The 19,612-nt window shown below is 35.4% G+C and overlaps 1 protein-coding gene across 3 annotated transcripts in view; it reads right to left on the bottom strand.

The window, feature by feature from the left end:
* Window positions 1-410: 410 nt before the first annotated feature.
* Window positions 411-19,612, bottom strand: part of SNX2 (sorting nexin 2) — a 34,917-nt gene continuing 15,715 nt past the window's right edge. For 2 of the 3 annotated variants that reach the window (XM_065861107.2, XM_071802167.1), the window contains 13 exons: window positions 17,730-17,893; window positions 16,346-16,412; window positions 16,078-16,121; window positions 15,850-15,991; window positions 12,443-12,521; window positions 9,444-9,519; window positions 8,037-8,150; window positions 7,716-7,809; window positions 5,762-5,967; window positions 4,647-4,790; window positions 1,874-1,954; window positions 1,695-1,766; window positions 411-899 (listed from right to left, as the gene is read on the bottom strand). In XM_065861107.2, coding sequence (XP_065717179.1) covers window positions 849-899; window positions 1,695-1,766; window positions 1,874-1,954; window positions 4,647-4,790; window positions 5,762-5,967; window positions 7,716-7,809; window positions 8,037-8,150; window positions 9,444-9,519; window positions 12,443-12,521; window positions 15,850-15,991; window positions 16,078-16,121; window positions 16,346-16,412; window positions 17,730-17,893 — 1,334 coding nt within the window. In that variant the 3' untranslated portion in view covers window positions 411-848. The remainder of the gene's footprint in view (window positions 900-1,694; window positions 1,767-1,873; window positions 1,955-4,646; window positions 4,791-5,761; window positions 5,968-7,715; window positions 7,810-8,036; window positions 8,151-9,443; window positions 9,520-12,442; window positions 12,522-15,849; window positions 15,992-16,077; window positions 16,122-16,345; window positions 16,413-17,729; window positions 17,894-19,612) is intronic. The other variant, XM_071802166.1, reaches the window with a different exon arrangement.

The following is a 19,612-nucleotide window of genomic DNA, read 5'->3' as shown; positions in this document are numbered from 1 at the left end:
TTCTTTTTGTATCTTGAGACCAGTAAAGACAATAAAATTTAGCAGTCCAGTTGGATACCAGTATTTGACCATGCAGGTGTTTTTAACCCTTCAGAAGCTTTGTAAAACACTTGGAAGAGATTTTGGTTTATGCCTGTCTGTTGCCCAAGCATCAGTCTTTTGACTCTGTCAGTATTAACGCATTACAGTTTACCAAGGCAGTGATAACTTCAGGTGAAATGAATACCTGTAACAAAGATATTCATAATGAAAAACCGGAACAGTTTACCACAAACACTGGTTGGTGAGTCTTTAATACCATCTTCAGCATTCTTTACTAAATGTTGTTTCTGGTTTTGATATTATCTGAGTTTGTTCTAAATGCTGCTTCTGAGAACACCAAAAAATATCTACAGACACAAACCAGAGTGTTTAATGTTTCACAAGGTACATCCCTTTATTATTGTAATCACAAAAACATGATTTTGTACAGGAATGTTTAAGTGAACATTAATCGATGCAATTAGATTTGTTTCATAAAGATCAGGTAAACATACTACAGAACATTGTATTGTAAAGAACAAAAATATCAGTTTTCTGGCCTTGCAGTGCACATTTTAGTGCAAGTATTAAGACACAATAGTGTTCAATTCAGCAATGTATTGCAGAACATCATGCCACAGTCCACTTCAAAGAGGGTCAGGACATGCAGCTTGTTAATAAAATGCTGTAGTATATAAAAAAAGCCACGTGTTAATTCATAAAATATACAGTGGTTTATTTGGATGATTGAAAGTGATTTCACTGTGGAATTTAGTTTTATCCAGGACAAACATCCAGAGTGTCTTGCCATTTGGAATATTCTTCTTTTAGGCTATGGCTTTGGCTTCAGGTAGGAATGCCTCCCAGTATTTTATTAGCTTGAAGAGAAAGGAAAAACACTCATTATTAAGTACTAAATGTTGGAACAACACATATGCTTTGCTCCTCTTGTGGTAAACTTGTCTCCATCAGACAAATAAACAACATAAGTGCTTCATATTATCCATTCACATTATTACATAATACAAGAAAAAATACAACTAATATATATACAAATCTACTCATAGCAACATAGTTGCTACCACACCTTGAACAAAATGCTGTAGAATACAGTTATACAGAATTAGTTTACACGCTCAGTTTATTATTATTACCTCTACGGATACTGCTTTTGTTTTAATTAAACAGAGGGTTATATTCCCAGAATGAACAAAGGAAAGACTCCAGACACTCTTTTGTGAACCATGTCTACTTCTGAGTCACTGGAAACTTGTTTTACTGCTTTACAATATTCAGTTATATTTTATACTTTTTAAAAAGAGCAATGAACATTTAAGTATTCAAGTCTTTTCAGTAAGTTTAAGTAGACATTGACTACAATTTATTCCAATCTATAGGTGAAAGTATTACTTCAGTTTCAGAAGAAGACAAGACCTTCCACTTGCCCATATCCCTAACGGAGCTTCTCCTTTGTCTCCCTCAATTAGAGCTGTGCAAGGGAGCATAGCAGTAACTGGGAAACTGCAATCACTGTGTTATTCCTCAATACAGTACAGACTATAAATAGTTATTTATGTTTTAGAAACTGTTATACGTAAAGCTTGTCTTTTTTAACTAACCTAATATGAAATGTTTTAAATATTAACTTGTAGAAAACTTAAAATTTATCTTACCTGCTGTTGTGTTTGCACTAACGACTCTAAGTACTTGATAATAACAGTTTTAAAGTCTTTCACTCGTTCCTTCTGTTAATAAATAAATTATGGCATATTAACCTCTTAACCACTTTCACTTGGAATGTCAAAATTATCTAAAGTAATACTGTCATTTACTTGGACAAAATTATACGTGCCTCAAATCTTCCCACTTCCTTGCGAATGGTTTTGGAGATCTGTTCAAAATCTTTTTCCCCTTGCTGAACTTTTGTCTCCCACTGGCAAAGGAAAGACATGTAGAGATAAGACTTTGTGTTGTCCATTCAGTCTTATCAGTATATGAACTTCTTTTAGTATATTAGTGATAGTCACTCAAGAGCCTGTTTGGTTTTTGGCATACTTAAGGGCAAGTCTTACAATAACAATTAAAAAAGTAACAATCTGTATAATAGGATGTCATCAGATCATATAAAACAATGCTATCTCTAAGGTAATTCTATCTCTAGATGAAATGTAAAAAAATCTTAGTAGTGCTTTTAAGGAACACTTGAATAACATTTTAAAAATATTCTTTAGAAAAGGATCTCTAAAGCTTTGCCTGCTATTCCATTTCCAAACACTGCTATAAAAGGGATCTAAACCTGTGAGCTTTCTGTGACTACCTGTCCAGTCAAGTGTGGAAGAGTCTCAAAAGTTAGGTCCCTGTACTTTCATAATCCCAGAACAGAAGATTAAATTTTCATCTCTGCCTATGGTCAAGTATATGATTACCTCTAACATATTTCTGTTGCAGGTGACAAGCTACTGAGGATGTGTTTATTGGCTTTCCAGTAAGATGGCATGTTGCTTAAGCAAGCCAAAGCACATGCTCTGTTGTTCAGTCGGAACTGTTTCCATGGAAAGCGGGAGTAGAAAAGTTATTGCAGGTAAGAGGAGTACAAAAGGAAAATTCAGAAGAAGTGATGTTACCTGTGGGGTTTTGCTATATTGGGAGTGTGACATTTATGTAACACATGACAGTAGTTTATGTTCCTCCTTAATTTATGGGAAACAACATCCAGCTATACAACAAGAGATACCCATCATCTACATTACCTTATAACTGCTTTTACACACCTACTGTTAAATTTCAGCTGGCTGTGCAGATATACTGTGAAAAAATACTATCAGCCTCACTCTTCAGGTGCATGCAAGCTAACAGATCTTTAAAATGCAACTGTATCTGGTCATCTCAACATATTAACTTAGTCATGGGAGCCAATAAATCCAGTAATGTTGCATCTTCCTTAGAAAAAGGTGGCAGGGAAGCAAGATACTTCAATATAGCCTATTCCTGTCAGCAATCCAGTGGTGTTATTTGTTCACAAAACAATTTTGTGGTGCAGTGTCAAGTTACTATTGTGATTAGGGATGAATATCACCTATGTTCCAAGAAATATCTACATATTTATATTTTTAGTTTATATTTATCCAGAATCCCCTTATTACCTTTTCATATATACAATATGAAGCTACGCAGTAAATCATAACAGGATGTCCTTCAAGGAAGAACGGCCTGAATAATTTTTTAATATCCGAAACAATAAAAAACTCAGCCAAGGATAAGGCAGATTAAGACTGTGCGTGTCTTCCTACCACAGCAAACAGAGGTGCCTGAGACTTCAGTGAAAGCCTCTACAGGCCTAACAGATCCAACATCCCAGTTTCATCATACCCAAATGCCAGGTCCTCTACAAATTATCACTAAATAATAGCCTGCTATCTTATAGTTTCTGACAAGGAGAAATGTCTCCTTATTCAATAAGGTATTTCTAGGACTGTTCTTTGGCCTTTCTATCTGCAAAAAGCCATGGAGTTATGGATGAAGCTCAAGCTGTGTAGATTTCTACTTTGCAATTTCTCTGCCAGAAGGACTACTATTACAGAATTCAGCAACTCTGAATATATTTCAATAGCAGCAATAACTTTCAGTCAACACATTTAAATTGTGGTTTTACTAACAACCTTCTCTAATCATTCAATAAAATAGGAAAAATAAATCCTTCAGGAACAACATAATTAGTTTGTTTAATATTGGGATTGAGAAAGGATCACTATTTCCTACTACTTCCAATACTCAGGAAGTACTATGGACGAAGAGTTCCAGCTCACTTGGATTGTGGATGGATGGGTGACATCAAGAGAGGCAACCAGCAAGAATGTGGTCACACAAGAGTGACAGTAAGTCTTCCCAGTAAACAAAGGCCTTTTTTAAGAAAAAGCCAAGTTAATGAGTTACTTCAACACCATATGGAAAATATATTGAAACGCTGAAAGAACAAAGCAGCATATGGTTAGTGACCAATGAGGAAGCCAAAGTAACTGCGAAAGAAAGCCTGAAATCTGGAATGATGTTCTCCCATTATTTAATGGGACAATACTGATGCATAATTAGAATGCATTAATGTTAAATAATTAAGTTGTCCTACCTCTTCAATTTCCTTAGTGAAGCATGATAGAAAAAGTGTATAAATTATGACACTTCAACATGTTATATTTATTTTTACTGAAAGTACACCATATATACATACATATATATATGGGTAGATATGCTGCACAATTAAGCAAGACAGAAAAACCATTCTTCATTAGTCATCTTGCTTGGATTTTATCTTGAGAAGCCAAGAGATGCTCCTCTGACTACCCAAGTGATCAGTTAACAGTTAAAAGCATTATATAACTTGTCCATGTTCCCCTCCTCCCATCTCCCAGACTCTGCAGAGACAGTATTAACTGCCTTACAGACCTTACAATGAGTAAAATTGTGCACATTTAATATTTTAAATAAATTCCTTTTAACAATTTCAGTAAATATGGAAAACAGCAAATGAGCGATTTGTAAATAAAAATGGTACAAAGTAGTGCATTAATGCAGAATGAATGAGTTAATGCAGAAAGTGTGACCTGCAAAATAATGTTGGATAACATTACCTCTTTTATCTCATCTTTAGCTTGCTGCAATTTATCAGGTTTGTTGGCAAGTTGGAGCTTTGCTTCAGCTTCACGTTTTTTTTGTAAAGTCACCTGAGCATCTTGCCATTTCTGCCAGCATTTCATTCGATGAGCAAACACACCCTGTAAGGACAGACAAATGTACTAAACAACTGGAATTGTTAGAGATATCTAAATTCCTAGTTTGAAAAGGTAATTCTAGATAAAACCTCACTGCATCTACCATGTTTTCTTGCATTTCATTTGACAGCATGCATGCACAGCTCAATACCTCCCACAAATAACAGGGTACTCAAAAAGCCTTTTCAGAGCAGACACCTTAGTGTCCCAAAACATTTAATGTTCCTCATTCCATCAGAACATTACTGAAACAACCACTACAAAATGCTTATTATGCAAATACTTCTCTAAATGCTGATTCTATGGAACTTCTAATGCATATACGTAATACGTTTTTGTTAGCAATGGACTCAGGTGGCAGAATTAAAGTATACATATATATAAAAAATATATATTTATATATATATATATATACACGTTCCTAACAAAGTGGCAAGTTCAAAGATATTCCTGGATAAAATTCATAGATAGCCCATCCTGTGTCAAAACGTAATAAGGCTGTGCAGCATGACTTACACCAAAATTGAATATTTTCTTTAATGAGATGTAAATGTACAAATTACATTTGTTTCTTTACAGAAACTATTTTCTATCTACAAAATACAGCCAAATTATGTTATTGAAAATTTATGAGCATACTGTAAAAATAAGTAATCTGAAAGAAACAAATAAAGTATGCTTAGACACAGTAACATATGGTATCACCAAATATTGTGCACAATCATTACTGCTCAAAGTACATGATGTTCACCATTTACATTTTGTCTAGATCTTATTAATCCACTCCCATTTTTATCATTGGAATAACTGATCATGGATGGACTTATTTTATTCACCTAGCATTTCAGGAAAAAAATTAGTCTTAATTGTTTCACGGTGTGTACAAATGCACACATTCATTTACGCTAAGTCTACAAGTTGAGGAACATGACTTTAAACACAAAAATCATTGTTTGTTTTCGGATAGTACTCACTTTTACTGCAGCAATGAGACGAATGTAATCACCAAGCAGTTCTGAGAACACATAAAAATCAGCAAAAGCTTGTTCTTGATGCAATTGATCTATCTTCTCCTCAACCTCTGCAAGCTGAGACAAAGCTCTAGATAGAGCAGTGTGGTCCTCAGAATTGCCTAACATGGCAGCACTTTTAGCAAAAGCAGCTGTGTTGGCTGAAAGCTCTGAAATACAAGAGTAATGTTCAGTACAATGTAGTTAATTTGCTTTATTACTCTGCAGCATAGATCAACAGAACAGAGACCTCTGCCCTATTTCAAACCTAACTTCACCAACTGAAAAATATGAGCTGTATTTCCTAAAGCTCATGATAAAATACACGAGGAGGTCACAATGAAACCATATGTAGGATAAAAACTCCTGCACAAAAAACTGTCCGTCAGTAAATGTTTTGGCAAAAGACTTGGAAAAAACCTGTCACTTTGGTATTACGCAACTGCCTAGTTCAGAGAAAAAGCAACCTGACAAAGCCAAGTCACCCACAGACCAAATTCAAAACAATTTTAACAGGTCTATAGCACAGTTGTTCCATATAGTTGAGAGTGGAAAAAAACCCAACTGTTTCAAAAAACCATGACCCCCATGAGTGGAATTTAGTTCTGTTGTACTTTTTAATTCACTCAAGTACCTTTAACTGTGCATACTGTTAAGTATTGCCACATTCTGACATGCCTTTAAAGAAAAAAAAAAAGCACATACCAGCATGGCTGGGATCTATGAAGGTAAAATTTTGAGCTCGTTTATTAACAAATACTAAGGAAATTTTCTCATCAAATCCCATGTAAATCATACTGTACAAAGTTAAGTTCTATGAAGGACCTTTGACTAAATGTTTAATCCAAATTACATCAAGATTAAAAATGCAAGTGTGTTTGCAACTATGCTGCTTCTGCAGAATCATCAGAACACCAAAAATGTTTGTAGAAACAAAATGTCTTCAGATGCTTACAAGCCTTACGATTTGAACACAACTTAAAACAAAATCAAAATCCGCTTCTTCAAATCGATAAGCTGGTGTCAAATCAACAGAAAACACACACATTTTCCATTACTTATTAAAATACTCTTTGGTCTTGAAGACATCTGGCCAAAGATGTTTTTCTTACTGCAGAGAGTAATTCCTGACAGTTATGAGAAAGCAACTTACAAAATTTTCACATACTTTTGAAAGTGTAGAGCTGAAAGGTGACCCCATATTTTAACATAATAAAGTAGCATTGCAGGGCACATTTATGGTCTTCCTTGAGCTACAAAGTTTTGGCAGTTTCTTTTTTTTTTTTTTTTTTAATCATCTTATGGATAGTAATCTTTTGCAAAACAGCAGCACAGGTGATTAAAATAGGAACTTACGGGCTTTGCTTCTAAAATAAGTAAACCAAAAAGCTGATATTCGGAGACTACTTATCTTCCTAGAAAAGTTTACCTTAACAGTAGCTTTATGATATATCATTATGTGGACCAAATTAAGAATAGTAAATTCCTGTTTAAGAGCTTAAATTCAGTTAACAGAGCAATATGGAACCAAAAGATGTTTAAATGGATTTATGCAGTCACTCTTTGTTCAGAAGGAAATGAGTCTTGCCATGAGACCTAGAGACAGAGTTACAGATGTCTACTGTAGTAGAATCACTTGCTAGGTATGTTATTGAATCTCTGCAAGAAAAAAAATTATGCTAAATCAATATAGTAACTTTAGGAATGAGAGATATTCTGGTTAAAATTAAGATTAAAAACAGGTATACAGAAATGCTGAGCACTTTAAACTAAAAGGTACCATTAGAAGATTTTTGCATTAAAATATACTGTATAACTCTGTTAGTTAAGAGCTCTGACACAGTAAGATCTTATTTCCTCACTAGTTCCTAAAGTTCTAAGCACTTCAGTTCATGCAGCCACATAAAAATAAAAATACCTTTTCTGTGACAGACTAATGCTTCGACACTGGCATGAAGTTTCCTAAGTTGCTGATCCAGATTCTCAAATTGCTGCTGTTTTTCTTCAAACCACTGACAAAAGATGAAAGTGTCAAGCATTACAAATTAGATTACCAGCAACATTTCTGGTTTTAAAGAAGCAAATTATCCACGTACTGCCAGGGTGGTCAACTGATACAGCTGAGAATTCAGGCCAATAAGCAAATTAATAACCCATTTTCTACTCCTACAGCTTTAAAATGCAATTGTTGAGGCTCATTAATTCATCTCATTATTCAACCCGAAAAATCAGTTCTTACTGCATCCGATTCATTCATCTTGATTGTCATTTTGTTGACAGCGTCAGCAGCCTTGTTCACCATCCTCAATATTCCTGCTCCAGTCAGAGCCTGAGTGTTAACTGCTCTTGGCAGCTGGAATTGAATGACAAATAAGGGCAAACAGACTGGTTAAAAGGATGGAGGTTTAACTGGGCACAAGGGGGAAAGAGAAGGATATAGTGTTTTCTTTACTCCTATGTCTTTCAATACAGTGGAATCTAATTTCTCAGATTTACTGCTTCTACATTCTCTAGAGGAAAACTTAAAAAACATAGACTATTTACTTTTCTTCTATATCTTTACATTTAAATGGAGCAAACACCCCACTTGTCCAAAGTTATTATGAACTAGCCAAAGGTCCTAACTAGCCACTGATACACTACAGAGAACAAGCTGACACTATAGGAACAGAAAGACTTCAGTTTACAACAAATTAGATGAAAAAAATTCTGTAAAACATGTGACTGCAATGCAAGATTTGCACTGTGTGCTGATTACTGAAGGTTGATATCTTTTTGCTTTTCAATATAGGCCAGATTTCAAAACCTACTTCATGCATATCAAGACAACTATGTATTTGCTTAGGTGCTTAGAAATTTTCAGGGGTAAGTTAACAACCTTTACATTTAACTGATATTATTACTGAAGCTGGTCTAAATACACCATACAGGGTGGTCCCTATGTCAGACCATGTACCCTTCATGTGATGTTTTGTCTGTCATCAGCATTGACAAATCCACTTCAAGTTATCTATCAATGATGCTTTTGTCAGTAGTGAGGTCTCTGTGACTTATTAGTATAACAAAGATATTGACATCGGCCAAAAGACAGTTCAGTATTACAGTGAATCTACTATGCACATTTATAAAGAGATATTATGTATCTTTAACAATATATTTGATATTGTGAAAGGTGCCAGACTGATAGCATAGGTGACCGAAGTCCTCTAGTCACAAAATATCTAGCCCAGCCGGCAGCAATGCTAGCGTTTTCACATTATTCTACCAATACCTCTCAAGCTGGACTCCTGGAGGCAAGACAGCTGCTTCCAAGCCAGTTTAATGCTTGATCTTACCTATTAATCAGTAAGATCAATTATGACTTTTCACCACGTATGACAAGCTTCACTTAGAACTGGACAGACCAACTTGCTTGAGAGGTCACCGAGAAGCAAATAGCTTTTGGTCATTACCACTCCTAAGTTTTATCAGAGGCTGAGGCACACCATTACCTAAGTAGCGTCTGCCATTCTGTCCCATGAGTGGTAACAATCCAATTTGATTTCATGCAAACTTAGGGGATTAGGTCTCAATGCAAATAGAATATACTGCTTTTTAGGTTACTGTATCTATAAACAAGTAGGAGCACTTAAAAGAAATTAAATACCTCAGAACTTTCCAAGAACTGTCTTAAATCTGGATCCTGTAACAAGGTTGGGTGTTTTACAGTTCGTTGTAGGTACCTATGATTTTAAAAATTAAAATGTTAGATAACAAAACAGATTTAATGTGCCTGAAAGCACTGAAAGTGTCCTTCATCTAAAGAATGAGGACAATGCATCACACAACCCCCCACATTATCTAATGGGGTTTGAGCACTCCTAAAAGCCACCTCTAAAGAAAGGGTCAAATGACAGTTCAGTCTCCATGCCTCTTCAATCCTTAGCCTCTCTGCTGACTCTCCAAACCATATTTATACATTCTGTCACCTTCCTCCAACAGACACTTAGGCTGTTGTACTACACAGAGTTACAAGCTAGGACCAGTAAGCTGTTGAAACATTCACTGAAGCCTTACTCCATTAAGGCAGCCAGGAAACCTGGAACTTCTGACTGAAAGTAATGCAGCCCCATGCACTCCATACCACAATGTAACACAGCAAAAGTGCAGGCAGTGGTTTCTAATACAATTTGTTTACACCAGAAACTGCTTAAGGTGGGACCTGTAATTTTTTGTGTTTCTGCTTAGATGTAAAAGCTGTTGATTAAACAAATATGGGTTGAAGAAAAAAAAATTTAACAGTATTCTTCCTCTAAAAACCACTGGAAGTTTGTCTTCTTGCTAAAGACTGCTGCAAGTTTCTCATAACTAATTTTAGCATTATGTATTGGTAGAAAGTGTCCAATGTTTAAATGAATGCTTTATAGAACTCTAGTACCTCAAAAGATCACAGGAACATAGGAAAGTATGTGATATTGATAATTAAGATGCAGTGAGAGAACACTATCAACAGCACGCTCTACCTTTTGCAAAGCTTTAGTTTTGCTCAAGCCTCAGCTGCGAAGTACCAGAGCAGCCCTGCTGCGTTCACAGTTTGTCTAGAAACTATCCTAGAAACCAACATGGGTTGTGACTTCTAAATGGAAGTCTGAGTATGCTGATGTGGTAAAAGCAATGTATTTTCTCCATTCTCCATCAGGTATGGCCACTAGATCCTTATTTTTCTTCCTAAAGAAGCTAAGGGTTGCAGTGAAACTATTTTATACCTTATATAGCTCAACTCTTCCTTGCTTGTTGTATACTCAGTAGCAAGTCCAAGTTAATTTGGCAAGCAGACAAAGAGATTCTTCTTTAGAAATCTGCTGCTAGAGAATAACCTTTACTCTGAGGGAGACTTCTGACATTTTCCCTGGAGACAACCAGCCATGTGCTTGAGGACATTTACCAGGCAGACTTCCAGTATGTAAGTTCACTATTCCAGGGCTTAAGTTTTAGTCAATTCAACTAACAAGGTACATTGCTTTCCTTCCCACTTTCCCTGTAGTTCTTGGTTCAGAAAAGCAGATTTCTTTGGTATGGCTTTCTGTGGAATGTTAATATCTTTTCGGCAGGTTTGGGCAAGAGCAACAGAACCACTGCTCCTAAATATCATTTGAACATCTTGGTAGGTAGGTAACTTTTTGATTCTGAAAAGACAGCTAAAGTTGGCATGCTGAAAATGCTAGTCCTTGTCAGATAAGATATGCATAGTCTTTCTGGAAAAAAAAAAAAAAAAGAAAAATAATAATAAAAAAAAAATAGAATCAACTGTGAAGCCTTCCCAACAGCAGCAAATGTCCTGGGGAGACCATTCCCCAGTATGGAAGTAGTGCTCAACATCCACCAGAAGTGATACACTAGTGTAACTCCTTTAACAAACAAATGAAAAAACAGCATTTAAAGCAAGCATACAAGCTTGTGAACTAAACTTCTTCTCATCCTACTTCTGTTATTCAAGTAAGCAACCAAGAGGGAAATTAGTCATCTCTATTCTTAAGACTTAAAATTGTGTGGAAGCACCTGATTAGTTACCTGAGACTAATTAATCTAATCCCAGTTGTTATTCCAAGTCTTCCTATCTCACGGCATTTCTCTTTAAGCAACAGACTTGTTCTATAACCGGAAAGTGTTTCACAGTTCCACTCCAAGTGACAAAATAACTTCAGTAACTTCTGGCTGCAATTCTAAGTGGCAAATGTGAACCTACATGTCAATTTTCAGAAACAGATAAGTAAGGCAGAACAACCTATCAGTATTTTGAGGTTCAGTATCATTTCAGATATTCTTCTGTTACTTAGGAAATGGAAAGATATTAGCAATGGGATTCTGAAGAGGTACCTTTTGTGTAAGATTGGCTCTGGAATTCCAGAGGTTCAAGAGCTTCATACATTATCTGTTAGATAGGTCTTTCAATATACTATCTAAAAACTTGGACTTTCGTTAATTTTCTAGTTTAAGTGAAACTGTTGTATGGTGTATTGTTCTCATATGATGCAACTGCATCACAGCAATGGGCGTATTACAAAATCACACCAAAATGTGGAAGTTCTACTAGTTACTTTCTAAAGGCTTTACCAGACATGTCAACAGGGAAAAATGATGCAGTATATCAGTGACAGTACATTTCCACGGGAAAGATAGTTGAACAATATTAGTTGTACATCAGTGCTGGGTGACAGAGATCCAACAACTCTGATGCTAAAATTCAGCTAGTCACATCAGTGTACTGTGAGTCTTTTTACTGTCAAGTGACTGAAGGTCTCTTTTACTCCTCTCTGCCAAACAGTTGATTTTCTATGGAACAGATATACTGTTGAAGTGCCTGAATTCCTCAAACCCAAAATGTCTAAGTTATCTCATACAGAAAATTTTACTTACTGAATCACTGCAGTCTAGGTTTTAAGCATCAGCCAGTTTGAAAACAGCTATAATTCTCTCTATGAATAAGGCTACATTTCACATTATTGATGGGAATTACTCCATTTCTACATAAAATTTCAGCAGCTACGTACTTTCTCCAGAATCCATCTAAGTATAGATGGCCAAGACCCCAATTACAGAGCCCACATGGTATATATTACAAGCAATTCTGAAGTTAAACAAGTTTTAGTTAAATATATACATTACCTTTCTAGAGCTGCTCTTCTTTTCTCTACAAATTCAGTAGATGAAGAATCTTCCTTGCCTACTTTAACCATGGTCATGCCTTTGAAGAAAATGGCATCATATTGTTTCTACTTCATCATAAAGAAATCATTAACATAACTGATGTGATCAGAAGATAAAGCTCACCTATATTTATGTATTTAATTCAAATCACAATGAAAAACACTACATAGGAACAGAAAAAACATCAACACTCCATGCTGCATGGTTTTGTGGGAGCAGCTCCATGAAATATGCAATTTCCTGTAATATATTATGATTAAAAGTTATAGAAAACTCATTTAATTTGCATTTATGAATACAATCCAAATGGTGATTGGAGTCTTACTCATCACTTGTGTTCAGAAGAAGGAAACAGTTACCCAAGTAAAGCAGAATAGGAAAACACATCTTAGGTTATAAGCTTATTAAATGGTAAGCTTATTACCAATATTTTCATTCTATTCTTTTTAAGTTCTAAAACTAAGAGTTTTTTAGTCAACTAAGGCAAATTAAACTCCGAAAATTCTGAAGCATGTGAACAACTACAGACTGAATGAAGAATAAAATTAGCAGAATAAAATGTATGCAGCTTTACATCTCTTCAATCTGCCCAAATCAAGAGTGTCCAAAAAGCTATGACAAGGGAGCCAGTTATTGATGTATTGCAGTATAGGAAATACATTCAGCCTCAGCGACAGAAGAACTCTAAAACTGACAGACTGAGATCAATATTTTACATGGTAAAGACACAAACTCAGAGTTTAGGAACCCGAGTCCTATTAGAACTACCATGAAACACCAAACATTCATAATTATTCTTATTTCATAAAACATGAGAGGTATATTATGGTACACACCAAACATCTTATTTCTACCTGCAATGTATTACTGCTCTGTTAGTTCTGTGCCTCTCCAGTTAAAAGATCTAAGTCTGAGATTCTGAATATGTACTCTGTGACCTGCCAGGTCTACTGTTACCACAGTTGTTCTCCCAGTTTCTCTTCTGGCTTTAGAAGTTTCATACAGTAACCAATGGAGAAGACAAACAGCATCCTTACAGGAACAAGGAGTGACCCTTAACCTCTCAGTGAAGCCTTAGTTTTTCCCTTCTCTATAACATGATGAAAATAAATCCAATCGGCACTTTTTCAGAGCAATACTACACAGTGTAATGTAACTGTAAATCCACAAATTCATCTGCAAAATCAGGTATGTCTTTAAGTACAAGGGCTAAACCATCCAAACAAAGGCGAGGTAATTCACATGCCTCATCTTTTTGCATTAAAATATTACTATTTGTTAATATTTCACTGAAAAAAGCATGAAATCCTGCAGTTTAACACACAAGATCTTTCACATTTGATAGCAACAGAAGTTCATAGGGAAAAAACTAAATATGTAATCAAATGATGAATAAAAAGAATTCCTAACTTGTGATACTGACAGTTTTGTCTAGATACTGTGTCAGGTTTCTTTCTCTGCTAACATAAGCCTATTTAAATGCAAACATAAAGGCAGCTCCTGTAGCCTGTGCACTCTAACCCTTCTCAGGGAAGGACCCATGACTTAATAGGTTATTTTCTTAAAAACAGAAAACATGATTTTTCAGCACACATATATAAGCAGTGAGGCAGTTTGGATGAATGTCCAGCTCCAGCTCACCACTGACTCCATCTTATCCTGATGTTCCACAGTCAGTAATCAACCACTTGATTTTGTGGCTAAGGTCTGGAATACCAGTCCCGCCCATCTGTCACCAAAATAAAGCTGGAGCTTAAAACTCCAGGTGTTATCAATAATGTAACAGAATGAACAGACTAAGGACTTTTGTACAAGACACACTGCTTAACACTGAACATATGATGTATCATTTTAAGACTTTAAAAACAAGCTTGTGTGATGTAAACACAGTATGTAATCTCATTTTGAGCTATTTTGCTAGTTTACTGCTTTAAGATGCCTCATTTTAAATCAGCCTAGAATCCCTTCTTTTCTCCAGAATTAGAAAAGCATGGACTACATATTTTTGGACAGAACTAAACACCATTGAGCACTGAAGTTTGAGTTTAAAGCGGGAGTTTCACGCTCTTTGTAAAATGTCTGAGGCAGTCTGTGAGTTTTCCCAAATTACCTGTAGCTCAACAAAGTCTCTTTACAAGGATCTGAAGTTACAGTAAGTGCTTGCTTACACTACAGTAAGTCCCACCATTTTACACACTTCCAGATGTATCAATATTTATGCTGGTACCTCAAATCCAGTCCAAGCTTTGTCTTACAGATGAATTTGACTGTGATGCAAATACTAAATTTCCATGTACTTGCACACTGTCATGGGTGTCTTAAATGTTATATCATCCAAAGGAAATTACTAGAAACCTCTCTCCATCTTTATAAAGCCTGCTGGCATTTGTAATTAAACTTTTGTTATACGAAAATTGGTCATTACAGAATCATACATAACTTTCAAGAACTACCAAAAATTGGGATCAGATTTTTAGTTTTACAGACTGAAAAATGCAGTGCTTTTCCACAGAATTAAAGCATGATTTTCCCAAGCTTTCTGCAGCCTACATCTACTCAGTCTGCCTATTCCTATTATATGAATAGCTGCTGCTCTGACTAGCTTTACAGACTAAACTACTGAAAAAAAACCTCCTGCCATTCCCTACAAATCAGAGCTCTACAGTAAAATCTCTTATTTATATGGGTAAGCCAAAAGACTTGAATAAGCTTTACTGTTTTAAGTGTTTTAGTTATTTTGAATTTCTGCTGCTTGCAGCTCACAAAACTGAAGTTGCTTCAATGCATGAGGAATGCTGCTTTGTTCATCGATAAAGGATCTGATCCTTCAAGGCATTCACAAAGACTAACATCACTCAGAATTGTTTTTCCAAATAAGAACTGAGAAATGAACTAGAGATTTAGCATTCACCATGACCACAAGAAACAGACTGAAGTATTAGAGAGGTGGAGTACTCATGAAGCTTTGTATATTGCAGGCAACTAATAACAGCGCAAGTTAAAAAAAAATAAACTTTCATTTAACATCTTTGTTTTGATAGACTAATCAGCTCTTAAAGGGCAACAGTGAAGAAACAATAACAGATAAGAAACAGAAGGCCATGTATTAAGACAAATGTCCCTCTTCTTATCAATGCTGGTCTGAGTTAGGAGGAAGCCAGTACTTATCTTTCCAATTTAGTGTGAACTTTTTAAAATACAGAACAGGAAGAATATTTAATAGTTTGGACCACTTAATAAGCAGTAAGTAATATTTGTGCAGAGAATTATTTCTTTTACAAGTCCAACAGGTATTACAATACTTAATTTGTATTACAGTACTTAAATGACATGCTTAAATTCAACCTTACAGGAACTACACTTACCTACAATACTTTTTTCTGGAGCTGGAGGCACAATGTAACCAATATGCATGTACTTTGCTGTTAACTTGCTGTGCAAGCCAAGAAAATCACTGAATCTTCTTTTAACAGAGAATTCATTTTTGTGGAACATGGAAAGTGATGTCTTAAAAAAAAAATTGTTATGAATTACTGATCCATCTACTCAGCTATGATACAAAGTTATCTGCAAATATTTGTTGCATCAGTTACCTTTGTTGTTACTCTGTATGCCATATAAGCATTCATGCCATCCCCTGTTAAGAAAATTAAGATAATTATCTTAGAGCAAGTTATTTTAATCCCTCCACACACTTTTACTTTTTTTTTTTTTCCTCCAAAATACACATTAAATAGCTTTCCATTTAGATACTAAAAACTGCCAAGAGATAGCTGCACAGGAAGTCACACTAAAATCTCAGCACAGTCTTCAAGGGAGAAGATAGTCTATCATCTGACTTACCAGGCTAAAGAAACTTACCAACTTTCTCTGGATCTGATACATTGATTTCTATATCAAACAAATCTCCATTTGCTTCCTCTTCAATCTGGGAAAAAGACATGCCACATTTAATAAGGTAATGTACATTAATACTATGTACGGTTAAAAGGATAATGGTACAGAGGAAGGAGGAGGAAAAGTCAGAAAGTTTGTATAACAAAAAAGCCCTTCCAGACCCATCATCTAACGTTAAGTGAACATGACTTCTAACACGGAGTGTCACTGCAAAAAAGCTGATGTGATGGACTTGGCAGTGCCATGTTTATAGATTGACTCAAGGACCTTAAAGATATTTTTCAACCTAAATCATTCTGTGATTTTAGTTTTAAGCTTTCTTGCAAAAGCTTTTAGTAAGGCAGCCCTTTCTCAGGACTTGTTTGCCTCACAAATTTTAGCACATATTTATCCAAGAGGTGTGTTCATAGTGTCCCCTCCCATGCCAGTAGATATTATAGTTCAAAAACCACTCTCATTTGTGATATCTCTGCATGCCCCTAATCAAATGACAGATATTCCTTTTTATTAATGGTATCTGTAGCAGAAGAGCTTTGGAAAAGTAACAGATAGAAAATTTTTTTACACTTGCCTGAACTCTAATAATGCAGAATTTCATAATCTTTCATACAATATACGTTAAGTTTGACAGAGATCTTAAGAAACACCACGGCAGAACAGAAAATGTATCAGGGCTGAAGGGTGGAAAATCAGAATAAAATGCCATCTTGTGGTATCGGGGAAAGCAACCATCACTGAGTCACCAGTAAGTTTTGTTTGTAAACTCATATAGCAGAGGCACTGTCTATTAAGAGAACACTGCAGAATGAATGGCATTTGGCAATGCCCAGGCTTTGAAGGGAACACAAAATCTAAATGAGAATGCTAAAACTACCATTAGCCTCAGCTGTTTCTTAGCATGCAGGATAATGCTAACAACTGCTTCCTCCATTTCCCCATTAACAATAGCTTCAGAAATACAAGTTGAAACCTGTAACATGCTAGTAAGAGTTAAGCTAAGGCAGTCTATTTCCTAACATACAGCATTAATATTTCTCCTGTATCAAGTTCACAGCTTGCTTCTACATACACTTTAACAATATCTGTTCTGAAGGAATGGAGCGTCTTAATTCTAACACTACCAATCTCCAACATACTCACCTAAGTAATGAATTGTTATGGTATTTTCATAAGTCAAATTCACACTAAACTTTGTATGCAAAATAAACAGAATAAGTTTTCTTTTACATATCTCTTCTTAGAAAAGGATGATCCCATAAGACAACATGTAAGAACTGTCATTTTAAAAGAAGAAAAAACTTGAAAATAAAAAGAAGGTATTTCCATAAATTACAAGTTTACTGTGTACCTCTTCTCTGGATCGATCAAAAATCACAGGGGCTGTTACGCTTTTCGATTCCATTCTGGGAGCTACTAATGTAGTAGGTGTTACAGGAGTGATTGCAGGAGTAGGTTCTGGCGAAAGTATTGGATCCCTCTCTGGACTGTCCAATGAAACTTCTTCTGTTGCTTCTAGAATAACAGTTTGAGTTAGCAAAGAACTGCAAAGATAACAAAGATCACAAAGATAACAAAAATGCACACTAAAGCATGACAATACACAAGTTTAATAAGTTTATCTATAAATAGTATCCATTTGTGCCAGATAATTTATTTCAATATGTAGCTACAATTAGATGTGGTATTCAAGCTTCTAGTGTATAATGGGTCAAAGTAAGATTAATATTGCTTTTATTTTTTAGTATACTGTTAGGTAAAGAGTCTTTTAAAGTAGTTACAAATGATAAGGCTGCATGAAATGTTGCTAAAACTAATGATTTTTTTAACCACATAAGCAGCTCTTTTTCAGCACCTGAACAAATTTTAGTGTTTGCACTCTGAACAACAGCAAATATAGTTGTATAGGCTGATAACTGAACAGACCAAACTGTGTTAAACAAAGTTACACAACCATAATACACCTCCTCCCCTGCCAAAATCCCACACCCTGTAAAATAGAAATATTAGCAGGTGAGACATTCTGACTAGTATGACTAACTTTACTCTCTATCTTCAGTCTCTTTGGGGCTTAAAACAATTCACTAGGAAAGGAATACATTCCTCAGGCTGTAGACAAGTCATCTATCCTTAAAGAGGATGTAAATCTCTACTCTACAAGTCCCACATGCTTTCCTCTACTAACTGGTTTTGACCACTTCCTGGGCATAGAGAAGTTCCTGTTCTAGTTTAAATAACTAATGCTGTGGTTCTCACTAACTGCATTTTCACGAATTCTAGTTCCTTAAAAGATAACATTGACCATGGAACAGTTATTTGATACCAAAATTGACTTCCCAACTGATCTCAACTCTTGTTACAAAGTAGCATCCGTGCAACAAGAAGGAAAAAACGCAGTAAACCAGATTCACTCTGAATTATATAAAGTTACCAAAAAGGTTTACTGTGCAATTTGGAAAAGAGCTGTGCCTGCAACTTCTGTCTACATGAATCACTCTGTTTTCAAAAGAAAACACGCCATCTTTTCTCCAAACTTTTTAAAGCCTGGTGCATATAATATACTCCTTACTGAACATATAACATAATATAATATACTCTGAACAGTTAAGAGTTTTATAAATCAGATCTACTTTAAAATTGTGAGATATAATAGTTAAACTGTGAGTAAAAATAATAAAAAAATCTTATTTTTGTCATGCACAGGATCTGCTAGCAACTTAAAAACAGACCTGGAAAATAGCATCCAATAAACCATATCATTTATTACTGCAAAAAGTAATAATGATCTATCATAACCTATATATCAAAACCATTCAGCTTTATCCCTGTTGCCACTTAAAGAGATAGTCTGTTAGTCAATTTGTTTCCCATTCTTCTCTAACACTTTTTTTTTGCCAATCCTTGATTTTTTTTCATAAATGAACAAAACCACACCTAGGAATTTCAGGGATGCAAATGACTGTGTTCCTAAATTTTGTTTGATACTGAGGCTCTAAATAAATTAAAAAAAAAAAACGACTTCAAGGTCACTATGCCTTAGCCTGGTTTGAAGCAAATGTTCATTCTGGCTTGAGGCTGACATTTGCTGTCATTACTTTGTTTTGGAGTATATCACAGAATTGCTGAGCTTGGAAAGGACCTCTGCAGATCACCTTTGCTCAAGCAGGGTCAGCTACAGGACACTGCTGAGGACCACATCCAGATGGATTTTGAGCATCTCCAGGGATGGAGAAT

The sequence above is a fragment of the Patagioenas fasciata genome, chromosome Z, assembly GCF_037038585.1.
Source record: "Patagioenas fasciata isolate bPatFas1 chromosome Z, bPatFas1.hap1, whole genome shotgun sequence".
Lineage (NCBI taxonomy): Eukaryota > Metazoa > Chordata > Aves > Columbiformes > Columbidae > Patagioenas > Patagioenas fasciata.
Note: the sequence above shows the minus strand (reverse complement) of the source record. Positions and strands in the feature narration are given on the sequence as shown.